Here is a 16,501-nt window from a genome sequence, read left to right on the forward strand (position 1 = left end):
TGACCCTCAATCCGTCATCTGGAGACCTCTTTGTTGTAGCCCCTCAAAATTATTATTCCATTTATTACTCACATTTTTGCGCTCAAGTGCCTCAAAGCAACATACACAGTGAAAAATAAAGCAGAGACATTATAATTAGATACAAACAGCGAAATGAAACAAGCCCCACCCACCACACTTAAAGGATGGTCACAACAAAGGCCACAGACACATCTAACTACCCTCATATTAAAAAAAAGTTGTATACAACTTATGTTCTATTCAGAGTACACCCATTGAAATCAATGGATCCAAGCTAGCCATGTTAATTATCTACAGTGGTGTGTGCTGAATAGCACTAGCATTATATGCAGGCTCAGAAGCCTGGATAAATAAGAATGTTTTAGCTTGGCACCTAAGAACAGACAGCAATGGCACCAGGCATGCTTCCTAGGGAGCCACCACTGAAAAATCTTTCTTGTGTCATTACCCTCTGCAACACCCTCAGACATAGAAATGGATTCACAGGGTCCTTCCCCATGTCCTCATATATGCCTATAAAAGCTTATTGATCCCTCTTAGGGGATTGCCCCCTTAGGATATCAGCAAGAAGCTCATTTTTCTCTTGTGTTCTCTTCTTTTCCGTCTTCACTTGCATCTTTACAGCCAGGAGATATATTGAGACCGACCCTGCCAATCGTGACAGAAGAACTCCCATCACACTCATCAGACAAGGGTTCGAACCACCCACCTTCACTGGCTGGTTCCTTGGCTGGGAAGATGATTACTGGAGCACTGATCCTCTGGATAGGGCCATGGCCGAGCTGGCTGTGTAAAAGGAACAGCTTTTCTTTTTTTAAATACATATATAAAAGTTTGGTGCCTTCACTGCCTCTTAAGAGCTACTCCTTTCCTCTACCACCAGCTGCAGAATTATGTCACTCTTTTTTAAAATAATAATAATAATTATAATAAATAGCCTAAGTAGCTGTGCCGTACCTGAATCTCACCATGAACTGTACTGGCTTTTCTGCTGCTTTGAAAATGGTCTTTAATAAAGCTTATGTGGAAACTCAGAGGGTTTGTTGGCTTCAGATAAAACTTATTGAGAGACACTGGGGTCTGCGTCTTCCAGGAATCATCCTAAGAACATATGTAGAGTCCGGCTGGATTGAGCCAGAAGTCCTGTTCTCACTGCGGTCAACCAGATTCCCCCTGGGAAACCCACAAACAGTAACTGAGCACAGCAGTCACTCTCCCCTCCTGCAGTTTCCAGCAACTAGTATTCAGAGGCATACTAATTCCAACAGTGGAGGCAGAATGTAGCAGAATCCTCCACTCATTTGTCTTAATTCTCTTTTAAAGCCCTCTGTGTAGGTGGTCGTCACTACTGCTTGTGGTAGAGTGTTGTAAGCCTCTTGCCAAAGTCCTCACCAACACAGGCAGGGTCGCTGGTGCTGCACAGTCCAAACAGACAGTCTTGGTCTAAAGGTTATCCAGAAACAACATCAGGAAGCAGTCCAAGGTCAACATCACATGGGGTTCTTCTAGCAACAACATGGGCCACATTCACACTGTGTATTTTAAGCACTATGATACCACTTTAAACAGTTATGGCTTCCCTCAAAGAATCGTGGGAGCTGTAGCTTCTCAAGAGTGCTGGGAGTTATTAGGAGACCCGGTATTCCCCTCACAGAGCTTCAACTTCCAAAGTTCCCTGTGAAGAGGGATTGATTGCTAAACCACTCTGAATTATAGCTGTCTGAGGGTGAATAGGGGTTTTCTAGCAACTATCAGCGCCCTCGTCAAACTTGCAGATGATACCAACTGGGAGGGGTAGCCAATGTCGCTGAAGACAGAATCAGAATTCAATATAACCTTAACAGATTGGAGAGGTTCTACACATAGGCAGGAAGAACCAGATGCACAAATATAAAATAGGGGACATCTTGCTTGCCAGTAGTACATATGAAAAGGGGTCTTAATAGACCACAAACTTAACATGGGTCAACAGTATGATGCAGCAAAAAAAAAAAGCTATTCTAGGCTGCATCAAGAGAACTATGGTGTCCAGATCAAGGAAAGTAATAGTCCTTCTCTATTCTGTCATCGTCAGACCACACCTAGAGTACCATGTCCAGTTCTGGGCACCAAAATTTAAGAAGTTGTAACGTGTGCAAGTTGTCAAGTTGTAACGTGATCTAACGCTAGTTAGATCAGCAGGGCACCAGTTCCAAAGTGGGAGCAGCTACTGTCTGTAGAGCTACATAAGTGACACTGGAAGAAGCAATGAAGTCATTGCTTGGTATTCTCAAACAAATTACAGAAGAAAAATGAATGCAACCAACATTTTGCTTGAAACATGAGAAGAAGTTCCACATGTCCACAACTGAAGAACTTGAGGATGTCATCAGAGATATTTGATGAGGGAGGAAAAACTCTCCAAATGCCTCATTCCCTGAACACAGAAAACTGATACTTCAGTATTGTTGTTTTTCCAGTGCTCATAGCTTTATTTCAGTGGCATGTATGTCTAATCATTATGAATGCTCAGCAAACATCAGGTTCAGTGGTAGAGCAACAGCTTTGCATGCAGAAGGCGCTGGGTTCAGCAGGAGAGCCATTACCAGTAAATGGTCTGATGTTGTAAAAGGCATTCCTGTGCTCCTATTTAATTCATCCTATTCTTCAGAACCACAGAATCGTTATGTTGAGGGGAAGGACATAACTTGGTGGCATAGCATATGATTTGTATGCTAAAGGTCTCAGATTCAATTCCCAGCATCTCCAAGTAGGGCTAGGAGAAAGCCCTCTCCGAAACCCTTGGGAGTCTTTGCCAGTCAGTGCAGACTGTATAGAGCTACATGGATCGATGGTCTCACTCAGCATAAGGCTGTTTCCTATGTTCCTAAGTATCGCTATGTTGGGGGTGAGAGAAAGGGTGTAAGGATGGCAGATTGAGAATATCTTGTCCATCATATTTCTACTTTTATTTTGGGATGAGGGGCAATGAAACAACAAAATGTAAAACTTTAAAAATAGGCAAATAAATAAAATCACTTCATGCACTTAAAAGGAATCTAGCCTCCTGTGAAAGAGCATCTCCCTGTGCATCAGTGTCCTGAATTAGCACTTCATTACCACAATGCCTTGCAGCTTATCTACTGTTAGTGGAATATGACAGTCTGTTGATTGATGACAGTCTGTTGATTGGTAACGCTGGCGTCCTCACGGGTCCTGGTCTCCGTCTTCAAGCAGTGAAACTTGAGAGACTTGGGAGATTCAATCATGACAACAGAAGATTCCTTCACAGTCTTGGGGCTGGTCCTTTCACTCTCTCCCACAGTGACCTGAAAGAGATAAAATCACAAGGCCAACAAGCCATTTGAGGTCCTATGCTACTAGGATAGGGGAGGAATTCGATTCAGGAAACAACTTAATTTGCGCTTTCCAAAGCAATAAAAATATCAAATGGCACTCATCTCTTGACATTCACATTTCTCTGAATTTCGCAATGCAGTTATCCAGCCAAGTTGTGTGCCTAAAATGCATACATTTGGTGAAGACAACATACAAAATTGCATTCTATTAGGGGAAACTGTTTTTCAAATAATCTGCTTGTCAGGCAAAATTACTTACAAAAATGTATATAATAAACCTGCACTCCATAGCTGATGAATTTCCATGAGGGTTTGTTTTTGTTTTTTTAGTGCAAACTGATGTGAACATGAGTGGCTGGGAAACCCAGCCAGATGGGTTGTTGTTGTTGTTGTTGTTGTTGTTGTTGTTGTTGTTGTTGTTGTTGTTATTATTATTACTAATAATAATTATTATTACTACTACTACTACTACTACTACTACGATCTTCTTCTTCTACTACTACTACTACTGTCTTCTGGTCCTTCTCAGGATTTTTTTCACCCCAGAACAAGCAACACATGATTCCAAGGCGGTTGACTACAAACACACTGGTGGCAGGAAATAAGGAAAGAAAAAGAAAAGACTGAGCACTGTAATCCCTACACTGGCAAAACACCAGATAGTGCAGATTGAGTGATGAGCTGTTGACCAGGGGATTCCCAATAACATTTCTGGTTTTGACCAATAAAAGCAAGAGTTAGAGAGCTGATCAGGAAACTATTTTGAGCTGCAACATCGGGTGGGGGTGGGGAGATCCACACTGTCAGTATTTTGAAGCTGGGATTCAAGTTCCTATCTGGTGGGGAGCTTCATGGAAAGCATTGTTGTGTAATGCAATAAATCCACTTTGCCATCCAACAGTTGAGGTAGAACATAACTGTCCTGGCAAGTAGCCATTTAAGTACCTGACTTGGTACAGCTAAGGAAGTACCGTATTTTTCGCCCCATAGGACGCACCGGCCCATAGGTTTTTTGGGGGGGAAATAAAGAAAAAAAAATATTTCCCCCCCAGGCGCTTGTGGGGCCGGCAGTGGGGAGAAGCGCTCTTCTTCCCGCAGTCCGCCTTCAGACCAGGTCTGGGGACAGCGGGAAGACGCGCTGCGCCTCCCAGCTGTCCCCGGAGCTTGCGGGGCAGGCAGCGGGGAGAAGTGCTCTTCTCCCCGCCGCCCGCCTTGAGATCAGGTCCGGGGACAGCAGGAGGACGCGCTGCGCCTCCCAACTGTCCCCGGAGCTTGCGGGGCAGGCAGCGGGGAGAAGCGCTCTTCTCCCCGCCTCCCGCCTTCAGATCAGGTCCAGGGACAGCAGGAAGACGCGCTGCGTCTCCCCGCTGTCCCCGGAGCTTGCGGGGCAGGCAGCGGGGAGAAGCGCTCTTCTCCCCGCCGCCTGCCTTCAGATCAGGTCCAGGGACAGCAGGAAGACGCGCTGCGTCTCCCAGCTGTCCCCGGAGCTTGCGGGGCAGGCAGCGGGGAGAAGCGCTCTTCTCCCCGCCGCCCGCCTTCAGATCAGGTCCGGGGACAGCAGGAAGACGCGCTGCGTCTCCCAGCTGTCCCCGGAGCTTGCGGGGCAGGCAGCGGGGAGAAGCGCTCTTCTCCCCGCCGCCCGCCTTCAGATCAGGTCCGGGGACAGCAGGAATACGCGCTGCGTCTCCCAGCTGTCCCCGGAGCTTGCGGGGCAGGCAGCGGGGAGAAGCGTTCTTCTCCCCGCCGCCCGCCTTCAGATCAGGTCCAGGGACAGCAGGAAGACGCGCTGCGTCTCCTAGCTGTCCCCGGAGCTTGCGGGGCTCGCGGTGGGGTCTCCCCGCCGTCAGCCTCCAAACCACTTTGGGAGACAGCGGTATGGTGGCGTTCCGCCTCCCTCTGTCCCCCGACCTTGTGGGGCTGGCGCTGGGGCTCTCCTGAAGAATGGAGAGCGAGAGGGGTCGGTGCGCACAGACCCCTCTCGCTCTCCTGACTTCAGTGAAAGCCTGCATTCGCCCCACAGGACGCACACACATTTCCCCTTCATTTTTGGAGGGGAAAAAGTGCGTCCTATAGGGCGAAAAATACGGTATTTAAGAGAAACTTGATCCTCAAAAGCAGGGGGTGGCCTGCACAGAGGCTACAGTTCCCAGATGAACAGCCCCCATGCCATTGAATCTTTGGCTGTATACAAACTAAGCCGTTTCCTCCACAAAAATGTTGTTTCTCTCAATCATTCCTGCTCAACATGCTGCTGCTCTCAACCTAGATTGATTCTATGTGAGGGTGCCATATTTCAAAAAGAGAAAATCCGGATGCAAAAGTTGTTGAGCTTGCCAAAGAAGCTTGCCAAGCCAGTTCCTTTGACCAGGTAATGGCTTTGGCTGGCTAGTTAAGTACCACAATTTAGCATATCCAAATAAGTTGCTCTGTGCTATAGAACAAATAGGTGGGCCTTTCCCACACCCTCCTCTCACGTAGCTGGTAGTTAGAAGAACAAAGGCCACCGTTGGTGGAGTGTGAGAGAGCTAGAAGGCGAAGGACACATAAGCATCTCTTGTTCTGTGCCAAGATCTGTTGCAGTATTAATGCTGTGAGCCCCTTCATCCTATGCTCAGGTTGCATATATGTGTAAATAAAACTATATATCCTTAAGATACCACAGTCTCCTCTAAGCCTTCATTCCAAGGAAACTGGGCCCTAGTAAATGTGTGTGGACTATGCGGAAAAAGTACTCCATGTTGTGTGTACCCAGCCTTAGTTTTCTTTTGCGACTGCACCACTTTCCAAGTGACAGTCCCACCATCTTAACAGGCTATTATTAACATGCTATTATTCAATCTATTTGTTGCTTTCCACAAAACAGGTTCAAAGTGACACACAGTAGATACAGAGTCTCCTACCTTTACTTTTGCTTTCACGTCATTGATCTCCACACGCTCCACCTTTATGCCCCAGTCACCTGTGGTGTTGTTCAGTGTGGTCTGTTAAAAAAAAATGTGAGGGAAATATAGTAGTCAGCCATCAGCCATTATACATACTGTATAGCAATTACATGAGCCATGAAACTCAACAGAACAAATGAACAGGACTTAAGTCACACACTAGATATTTTGGTTTTTCTGCAATTAAAGTGGATTAAGGCACCCTGGCACAACAGATCCGTTTTAAGAACTGTAATATTGCAGTTAGGAAAGTGGCGTCTAAATGCACTAAAATGTATGAGATAAATGACTGACTAATGGGAAGACATAACCACCATGCAAGTAAACCAGGATGAAAGCTCATGGTCGTATAACCTCGCAGCTGAAACAAACGAACAAACAAGCCCAGAGCAAATTGCTCAGTAAAGATCAGACATAGTCTAACCATGGTATAAGCTTTGTTCAAGTGTTACTTGAAAAAAAATGACATTCAAATCAAGAGTTCTTAAAGGCCAAAGTGTGTGTGTGTGTGTGTGTGTGAAGATTTTGTAATGTATATTAATGTGCAGGGACAGGGACGGTCCCTTTTAGTGTATTTGGATGATCTGAGTTCTATCTGTGTTCATACCTCCTTTATAGAGTTCTTAATTCTGTTACCCCCACACCCTGAAATGGAAAAAATGGGCAAATTTTAGAAATCTGTTCAGATATTTATTTGATGTAGTTACCTGAGTAAATCCCTTAATGAAGGTATTTAACATATGCCTGTCCAGAAAGTTAACATTACTTCAAAATTTATTTGCTGTAACTAGATTTTGTTTTCCTTTCTATGTAGTTTATACTAAAATCTATCTTGTTTTCCTGCATGTTAATAAAATAACATTTAAAATAAAATATTATTTTAAAACACAAAGAGACTTACTTCTGAATAGACATGTATACAATTGCACTGTAAGCTTATTACACTGTATAGTGGGTTCTTAACAAGTACCTAGACAGCAGCCTCTGCACAGCAAGAAACATGCTTTAAGTCTCTTTGCAAAGTTTTCAGATTCTGCATTTGCTGTTTGATTATGGGAATCTTTAACATCCCCCTCCACTTATTTTGTAGGAAATAACCTCTAGGAGATGCCTCTGCAGATGAATGCACTACAAGAAAAATGAACCCTGCTTGCTAGCAAAGGACTTCTAAAAAATAAGTCAGAAGTAGGAAAAGTGCGCTAAAGGGGAGAGGAAAACCGGAGCTCTTTAGGACCCCAGAGATTTCTGTTGCCTGGTGTCCATACAACTCACTTAACAATCAGAGCTCTGACTTCAATTACTGGCTAGAAACACTGATAGGCAGGAGCAGCCAGGCTAGTTCAGTTCACAGAAATCCTTAGAAGGGGGCCTGCACATTTTGCTTCATAACTTTCTTTCTAGAAGCCTAGAGACTTGTTTTTTAAAATGAAAAGCTCAGAGTCTGAGGCACCTGCCTTGCGGGGGGTGGGGTGCTCCAATGAAGGCCTTGGTGGGCACCAGGTTGGGAACCGCAGCTTAGCCATACCTGTATAGTATGTGCAATTTGTTCCCGGTTGGAGATGATTTCAGATAAGTTCTTAGTCCCCAAAACATTCTTGAAAGTGGTTTCAGCCAAGAGCTGAGTGGCCATGACTGCTTCAGTGGAATTTGTGACAGCAAGGATGGGATTCTGCACTCGGAAATAAATCACACCATCCGCATCCACAGTCATTGGATCTTTGGTAAAAATCTAAGGGAGAAGCAGCAGTGAGGTAAGGAAAAATAGAAAAACTCCAACATATAAGAATGATAAAGAGATGTAAAGTGTTTTGGGTTTTTTTAATTGAAAATATTTTGGGTAAGCAAGATATAGTGAAAAAGGAAATAAAAATGCATTAAAAATACAAAATCCCCCGCTGCAATTATACTTGTCTAATACAAAGGTATATAAATGAAATTATTATTCTAATACATATAGATCTATTTATAACCTATTATATTTTTTATAAATGCTTTCCAAATATATTTATTCATACATCCATTCACATGTTGCCATGTTTTGTATCCATTGATTAAAGGGAGCCACAAATTCATCTTTCCAGTGGATCAATATCAGTCTTTTAGTCACAGCGAGGGCACGGAGAATCCATTTACAATCACTAATTGTCAAATTCCATGGATACAATTAATAAAATACCATGAAGTAAATAATATTCTATTCTAACAATGCTAGCTTCCCCCTCTAAGAAGTAATATTGATATAATCTAGTACTCTCTCCCCAAAACAATTATTATTATTAATTAAACTTATTAGTCACTTTTTTAAACAAATGTAACTCAAAGCAACTCACAGCATCATATACACTAAGACCAGCATAAAACAGAGCAAAGAAAAATCTAAAAGACAACCACATTTTTTAAAGGCAGCATTAAAACCTCCCACTCACTCAAAGAGGCCACAAAGAATTAGAAGCCAATGGCTTGGTGGAAAAGAAATGCTTTTCTCCAGCACCTAAAAATACGTAATGATGGTATGTTCCAGAGCTCCTGAAGAAGGGCCTCAGATGACAACTGCAGAGCCCAGGTTGCAGGACCTGAACACAAAAGCAGCTCTCTTCACTTGTGATTCGCAGGAACTGGTATGCAAATACATATACTGCCTCTGATAACCTTATCCCCCATGATTGTGTCTAATTGTCTTTTAAAGCCATCCAAGTTGATGGCTGTTACTTCCCCTTGGGGGAGTGAATTCCATAGTCACACTATGCGTTGTGTGAAGAAGTCTATCCTGACTCTTTCAACATTCAACCTCACCGGACATCCCCAAGTTCTAGCATCATGAGAAAGGGAGAAAGCATTGGTTGGGGCTGTCAAGTGGGAGTTGTACCATACTTTTCTGTGTATAAGACTATAGTTTTTTTACTGAAAATTTATGTTTAAAATAGGGGGTCGTCTTATACATGGATAGTGCTTAAGGGTGATGTTGGACTGGTTGATGCCGTGAACCAGAGATGGTATTCAGCGTGTTAGTGGTCTCTGTGGCAAGGGGTGGTGTTGACTGGGTGTTGCTGCGGCAACTGGGAGGGCAATAGGCTGCTTCTGCCAGTGTGGGGACAGACATTAGGAGGCTGTTGCAACACGTGTGAGTGTTAGTGTCGGCCAGGTGGGTGAATTATTTTTGGCAATCCCCCCCTTTAAAAAGCTCAACAACTCTGTGCAATCCTCCAGAAAAAAGTTCAACAACTCTGGACAATCTCCTCACATTTGTAGTCCCCCAAAATAGGGGGCATCTTATACATGGGGGGGGGGGGGTTATACATGGAAAAGTATGGTATATCCAGCAGATCGAACTAGTTCACATGAAGAGCCTCTTTAACCCTCACTATCAAATAGTTCAATGTATCCCATTTCTTCTAGGACTTTTGTCCAGTTAAGGCCCAGTTAAAGCAGGGGTGAGGAAACTGTGGACTCCAGCTCCCATCAGGAGAAGAAAGGAATAAGCCTGGGAAGCGGACTACTTACTTCCTGGAATGGTATAGTAAATGACTTTGTCCTCATGTCCACTCTGATAAGGGTGTCTGTGCAAGGCAAAAGGAAATGGATGCCTGCATGAACAGAAATGACAACCGTTCAACTCACAGCAGTAAGGAAACCCTTTTCAGCCCGAGGGCCATGTTCCCTTGTAGGCAACTTTCAGGGGGCTGCATGCCAGCAGAAGTTGGGGCTGCCACCCTCTGGAGAGGCTATAAACAAGATGGCAGGCCGACTGAAGTTGGCTCAAATAGACCAGCCTCCACTGCCTTCATTTCATTTTCATTTAAAAACTGGGGCACTCCCAGGTCACTTGTTTATTGAGCATTGTTCCACCAGGAGTTTAAACAACATTGACTCTTTAGTTCCCTGGCTCTGGTGCCACCTGCTGTTGATCTCTCTGTCTTCCATCCTACTGTTTCTAATGGGCACCAATCACCACTGGGTGCAGGTTCGAGTTGGTAGCCCTGTTGATTGAGGCCAAATGAGTGACTCTTGCCCAAGAAGTACCAGCCCAAAGCTCCTTTGGCAGATTCATGGTCACATCCACACCATACACTTAGGGACACTCTCTTGCCGCTGTAAGGATCATGGCTCCACCCACCCACCAATAATCCTGGCAACTGTAGTTCGTTAAGGATGCTGAAAGCTGCTAGGAGATGGTATGGTATCCCACTTCTGACAAAGAGCTCCAATATTTTCTTGAGGGACGCGGGTGGCGCTGTGGGTAAAAGCCTCAGCGCCTAGGGCTTGCCGATCAAAAGGTCGGCGGTTCGAATCCCCGCGGCGGGGTGCGCTCCCGTTGCTCGGTCCCAGCGCTTGCCAACCTAGCAGTTCGAAAGCACCCCCGGGTGCAAGTAGATAAATAGGGACCGCTTACTGGCGGGAAGGTAAATGGCGTTCCGTGTGCTGCGCTGGCTCGCCAGATGCAGCTTTGTCAGGCTGGCCACATGACCCGGAAGTGTCTCCGGACAGCGCTGGCCCCCGGCCTCTTGAGTGAGATGGGCGTACAACCCCAGAGTCTGTCAAGACTGGCCCGTACGGGCAGGGGTACCTTTACCTTTACCTTTACACTTCCCGCCATTCTCTGGGGGGAGCCATGATTCTTAAAGCAGCAATTTGAATATATGACCTAACCACAGTCAGGGGGAAGAATGAACAATCGCAACAAGCCTTCAGGACATTCCCATGAAACTGATCAGCATTAACGTTCTGTCACATGTTGGAACTATAATATGAAACCCTCACCTGGCCCTTTTGCACCTCCTTTTTGTATGCGCCCCAGTCTTACAACGATAGCTTGCTCGTATTCATAGACAACCTGTTATAGGAAAGGGGTGGGGAGTCACAGGTTGATTTCCATCTTGTACATTTCAGTCTATTTTTGTGGGGCTTTTGCAACTTTTACGAAATGGGGAGGAGGAGAACCATGTGCACCATGTAGAGGTCCTTGGAAGATAAAGGCGGTATATAAATGAAATAAATAAATAAATAGGAGAAAGTTGCAGCAATACAGGCATTTTAGGGGTCCTCCAGATGTCCTTTTGTATTGTGAATTCAGTGAGACTGTCCTTGAGGTTGGTCCAAAAGCTGCAGTTGGTGCAAAACACAGTGGCTCAACTGCTCACTGAGACAGGATATTAGCAACACATTACCCCACTGTTGAAAGGATTGCACTGGCTACCAATTAGCTAGTGGGCTGTGTTCAGGGTGCTGGTTTTCCTGTATAAAGCCCTATATAAGCTTGGGGCCAGGATACATAAAATATTGCTCCACTCCTTATATATTCAGTTGGTGACTGAGTTATGCAGGTGAGGGCCTCTTGGAGATGCCACCTCATCAGAAGGTCCATCCTGCACAATATTGGAAATGGGCCTTTAGTGTTGTAGCACCTGCCGTTTGGAATGCCCTCCCCTTGAATATTTGACAGGTGCTGTCTCTGTCTTTTTGGCACCTACAGAAGTCCTTCTTTCAAAAAGCCTTTTAATTTGAGATCTTTCCTAATTTGCTATCTAGAAGCATATAAAAAATGCTGTGAAAATGCTTTTTAAAAAATGTTTTGAAAAATATATTGAATTTGCCATAGCTCACCATCGCTGTCTAGTATCACAAATGTATAACGCACTTTACAACACACTCAAAACATTTTATTTGCAGCTGTAATAGCCGAGTCCGTGGTCTGCATCTGTACTACATTAGAATTGCCTTTAGTTTTCAAGATTTTTGCTTTGTTTTATCACTTATTGTTTGCCCCCCTGGGCTCCTCTGGAAGGAAGAGTGACACATAAATTTCATGAATAAATAAATAAAGATTTTTGCTCATTTTGAGATACTCAGGGTGCCTAGATGCAACCCTGCTTTTAATATTGTGGAAACACTATTTGTGTGGGCTGGTGGGACACTGCTACATTACTAATCAGTACCATGTTTTGTTAACTTCCTGCTGAAAACTAGGGTTCAAATCCTAATTTGACCATGAAGCTCAGTGGGTGATCCTAAGCCAGTCACTGCCTCTCAGCCTAACCTACCTCACAGGGTTCTGGTGGGGATTAAATGAGGATGGGAGAACCATGTATGCTACCTTGAGCTCCTTGAAGGGGGAATAATGTCTGTGTTTTTACTGGGTCTTTTGGGGAAATGTTCCATAAGGTCAAAGGGGAACATTTGGTATGTGCTGTTACCTAGTAGCAGTATAACATATTTGTAGTTTTTATTTAAAAGGTACTTTCCCGGCAAATGTTACTCTATGCAGGCAGTAAGAAAATTCTCACACATGCTCAGTATGAACCAGTGTGGTCTTGCAACAGCATATACTTCTGAAAATGGAAAGCTGAGTCATATTCATATCAGTGCAATAAATACATATAAATAAATAACCTCACTTTTGCTGAACTACAGCCCCTTAAGACAACAATAATGCAGTTGCACTGGGGAGGCATTGCAAACAACTTTTCATTTATTACTTTGTTTTTACCCTATCCGTCTCCTTGACGGGACTCAATGTGACTTATAGATAAAAACAGATAACTAAAATAACTAAGAATAAATCCCCCACTAACACCCTGCCCTGCCACCTCTGCCGCTGGAATCAGCACTAATTTCTGGCAATATCTCATGACACATGAGAGATCTTCACCAGCAGCAGAGGCAGAGCAGCGGAACTTTCAGTGAAGATGGGTGGCCTGGCCAGGGGCGGCAGGCAGTGCACACAATGGGGTGAAATGGGATTTGCAGCCCTTGTGTCAAGGGCAAGTTGCAGAATACAACTATGATAAAACACCAGATGGGCACATATATTTTCATTGTATGAGCTTGAATCTCTTCCACAAAACCGGAGTGGGGAGAGTCACTTTTAAATCCGGGTGCTCAGCTGTATGTGAGCATTCAATTTAAGTAAGGAATGCATCTATTCTCCTTTTGGGAAATGTTATTAGCAGGAACATTCTTACCTCTACGCACAGCCAGATGGATATGGGAAAAGTCAAGAGCGCGAAGATGAATGAAAGGATAACTAGGAGCCACTCGAATGGCTGGAGGTCTTGGCCAGGCTTCTCTGGAGGGGCTGAAAAGGACATATACATTTGGAAGTAAATATAATTCAATTATTTTTCTCTTTCATTCTCTCCCTCTCTCTTCCATATCTGGCAGGGAGGGAAATTCTGTGCTTCCCATAAATTAATTGCACCTGTGTGTTTTATATACCGTACATTTACGTAATACAATGTATGTTTATGAGGCTGCCTGTTTGTTGTGCATTTGTGCTATCACAACCAAATTCTGCATGATGGCTCACGGAGCAGGTTTTTGTCTATGTTTGGACACCATTGGATGCCACTTTGAATCAAGACGGCTGGCTGAGCCTTTCAAAGCCGTGCTGGTTTTAACCCTCGATTTAAAAACTGTACTGATTTCAAAAGTTCTCTGCAAAGATTGATGGCTAAACCACTTGGACAATTGTGGCTCTGGAAGCGGTAAAGGGCCCTTCTGACAAGTCTCAGCACCCTAAAAAAAGTTCACTTCCTAGGATTTGGGGGAGGAGGCCCACTGTTTAAAGTGGTACGGTACTGTTTTAAATGTATAGTGAAACTAACACCCAGCAAATCTACCAGTCAAATTAATTTATTGCTGCTGAAATTTTGCTGTACTCAGAGCACACCATCAATCCATCCTTCATCCAGTCAGCTAGTTGCTCAAAACATTACCAGCAAATCCAGTATCTGCCAGCGCTGTGGAGTGGGATTTCACTTCCTCAAAGCAGCTGCTATCCCTAGCCTATAAACTCCACTCTTATATGCCAGGGGTGGCCAACTCCCAAGAGGCTGCGATCCACTTTCCAAATTAGTGATCTACTCCTGTTTTTTAGGGGTTCAGGTCAAAGTTGATCACGAGCTATTTGTTGGTCATGCCTGCCTTACAGCATTCAAATAAGGCCCAGGCACGTCCAAAGTCCGTTTCGGGGGCCTAATCCGGCCCGCCGGTTGGTTTAATCCAGCCCCCGTGGCAGTTTATTTCATGAGGTAAAATCCTAAAAAACCTCAACAACTTCAATCCTAAAAGAAGCTGAAAAACTTCAATCCTATAAAAGGTCAACAACTTTGGTTGGCCCTTCGGTAAGCCCCCACAGCCCTTCACTTCATCGAATCTGGTTCTCTGAAAAAATTTGGACACCACTGTAAGCAGTCTCAAACTATTCTGAAAAGACTTCTTCAGGCTGCTGCCATTCCCTGAGGACAGCAAAATAAATTCCCTTCCTGAGGGCTGTAATAACTTAGTGATTAGGGGTACACTTTGCACATCTTCAGAAACCCTCATTCTTCCCTCTGTTTCACCCTGGATGGAGTCAGAGCAGGTCCCAAGCCTCAGCCATAGCTCCCCGTGGAACACCGCCCCCCCCCCCGCCCTTGCACTCTTAAACTTGTGTTTCAAAAATTATCATTGAGTATCCCACAGACAAAAATAAATAAGAGCTGCCTTCAGGATATGATTACGTGCTCCTGAGACCAGGAAACTATGCTTAAAGGGTAACCTGGTTTTATAGTTAACACGTGGCGCCGCAAGTAACAAGAACAGGAAGAACAAGTGAGGATGGGGGTTCCTCTCGCTTGGGGAAGGCAGAAAACCTCAAGGAGAAGCCCACTTTCACAACAAAGTTCCTTTCTCCTTAACGGCGAGGCCCCTTTTGGTCGTGATGAAGCACGGCAAGGCTCAGAGGCACGCTAGGCTTTATTAGCGTGCGTCGAGGAAGAGCGGGAGGTTCTAGCCCTGCCTGGGTTTTTAAGCAGAGGAGCTTTTCACGGAAGAGAAAGCAGACTGCTCGCCCCCTTCCCCAGATCTTTACACACGCAAGCCCGGCCCGCCTGCCCCAAACTGCAAATCCTCCAGTCGCTCACGTGGAGGAGCATCGACGACTTCCGTCTTTTCGGAGACATCCTTCTCTCCCTCTGTCATGAGGGCTACCGACTTGACCAGCTCCGCACGCACTAACCGACCCAACAAGATTCCTGCACAGCCCGGGGCTCGATTCGAGGACGGGGCGCCAGCGGTTGCTCCAGCAACGCTCGATCCGTCAGTTACTCGCCCAGGTCCTAGTGAGCAGGCTCCGAGGCCTCGGCTGCTTCATTCTGCGCACACGGATTTCTTTAAGCAAAGCAGTCTGATATATATCCATTTACCAGGACCGTGGCCCGTGGTATCATTAGGTCCACCAGGCCTCAGAAGGGTGCAGAACGGACTGACCTTTGAAGGGCACAGTTTTACACAGATTACTTAGCCTTGCAATTTAAAATAAATTTAATAGTTTCATGTTTTGTGCTTTTCGTGTTTTTTTTCTGTCAGACATCTTTTTTTCTTTTTTTAACCGGTTAGAAAGTTGGTGGTGGTGTGTGCATGCAAGTAGTTAGCCTTTCCCTAGAGCACAAAACAGCCCTGCAACCACTGGCTATATGCCTGAGACTTTTCTAATCCCTGGATTCAGCAAATGTTGAAATCTAAGCAAGGTTTCATACCTGGAATAGCTGTTCTAGCTTCATGGTGAGGTAATGGCCTAATTATGTGCCCTTAAGGTAACAGAATTAGGGATGTGAGTGGTGCTGGGACGCGGGTGGCACTGTGGGTTAAACCACAGAGCCTAGGACTTTCCCATCAGAAGGTTGGTGGTTCGAATCCCCACGGCGGGGTGAGCCCCTGTTGCTCAGTCCCAGCTCCTGCCAAACTAGCAGTTCGAAAGCATGTCAAAGTCCAAGTAGATAAATAGGTATTGCTCTGGCGGGAAGGTAAACGGCGTTTCCGTGCACTGCTCTGGTTCGCCAGAAGCGGCTTAGTCATGCTGGCCACATGACCCGGAAGCTGTGCGCCGGCTCCCTCGGCCAATAAAGCGAGATGAGCGCCGCAACCCCAGAGTCGGCCACGACTGGACCTAATGGTCAGGAGTCCCTTTACCTTTACCTTAAGGTAACAAAGAGGACGCGGGTGGCGCTGTGGTCTAAACCGCAGAGTTTAGGGCTTGCCAACCGGAAGGTGGGCAGTTCAAACTCCTGTGATGGGGTGAGCACCCGTTTCTCGGTCCCTGCTCCTGCCAACCTAGCAGTTTGAAAGCATGTCAAAGTGCAAATAGATAAATAGGTACCGCTCCAGCAAGAAGGTAAAACGGCGTTTCCGTGCGCTGCTCTGGTTCACCAGAAGCGGCTTAGT

General features: G+C 45.2%; 2 protein-coding genes across 4 annotated transcripts in view; one reads left to right on the forward strand and one right to left on the reverse strand.

The window, feature by feature from the left end:
- Window positions 1-1,055, forward strand: part of GSN (gelsolin) — a 61,713-nt gene extending 60,658 nt beyond the window's left edge. For both annotated transcript variants that reach the window (XM_028714928.2, XM_028714927.2), the window contains exon 17: window positions 646-1,055. In XM_028714928.2, coding sequence (XP_028570761.1) covers window positions 646-815 — 170 coding nt within the window. In that variant the 3' untranslated portion in view covers window positions 816-1,055. The remainder of the gene's footprint in view (window positions 1-645) is intronic.
- A 1,379-nt stretch (window positions 1,056-2,434) lies between these two features.
- LOC114589354 (stomatin-like) lies at window positions 2,435-15,436 on the reverse strand. 2 transcript variants are annotated; one of them, XM_028715708.2, is made up of 7 exons: window positions 15,202-15,436; window positions 13,261-13,373; window positions 11,060-11,132; window positions 9,803-9,858; window positions 7,827-8,030; window positions 6,260-6,340; window positions 2,435-3,329 (listed from the first exon to the last, which is right to left on the reverse strand). In XM_028715708.2, the coding sequence occupies exons 1-7, from the start codon at window positions 15,257-15,259 to the stop codon at window positions 3,147-3,149; spliced, it is 768 nt and encodes a 255-aa protein (XP_028571541.2). In that variant the 5' UTR covers window positions 15,260-15,436; the 3' UTR covers window positions 2,435-3,146. The 2 variants fall into 2 exon arrangements, with proteins under 2 accessions (XP_028571541.2, XP_028571540.2); XM_028715707.2 differs by having other exon boundaries at window positions 9,803-9,885.
- Window positions 15,437-16,501: the final 1,065 nt, after the last annotated feature.

This window comes from Podarcis muralis, chromosome Z, assembly GCF_964188315.1.
Source record: "Podarcis muralis chromosome Z, rPodMur119.hap1.1, whole genome shotgun sequence".
Lineage (NCBI taxonomy): Eukaryota > Metazoa > Chordata > Lepidosauria > Squamata > Lacertidae > Podarcis > Podarcis muralis.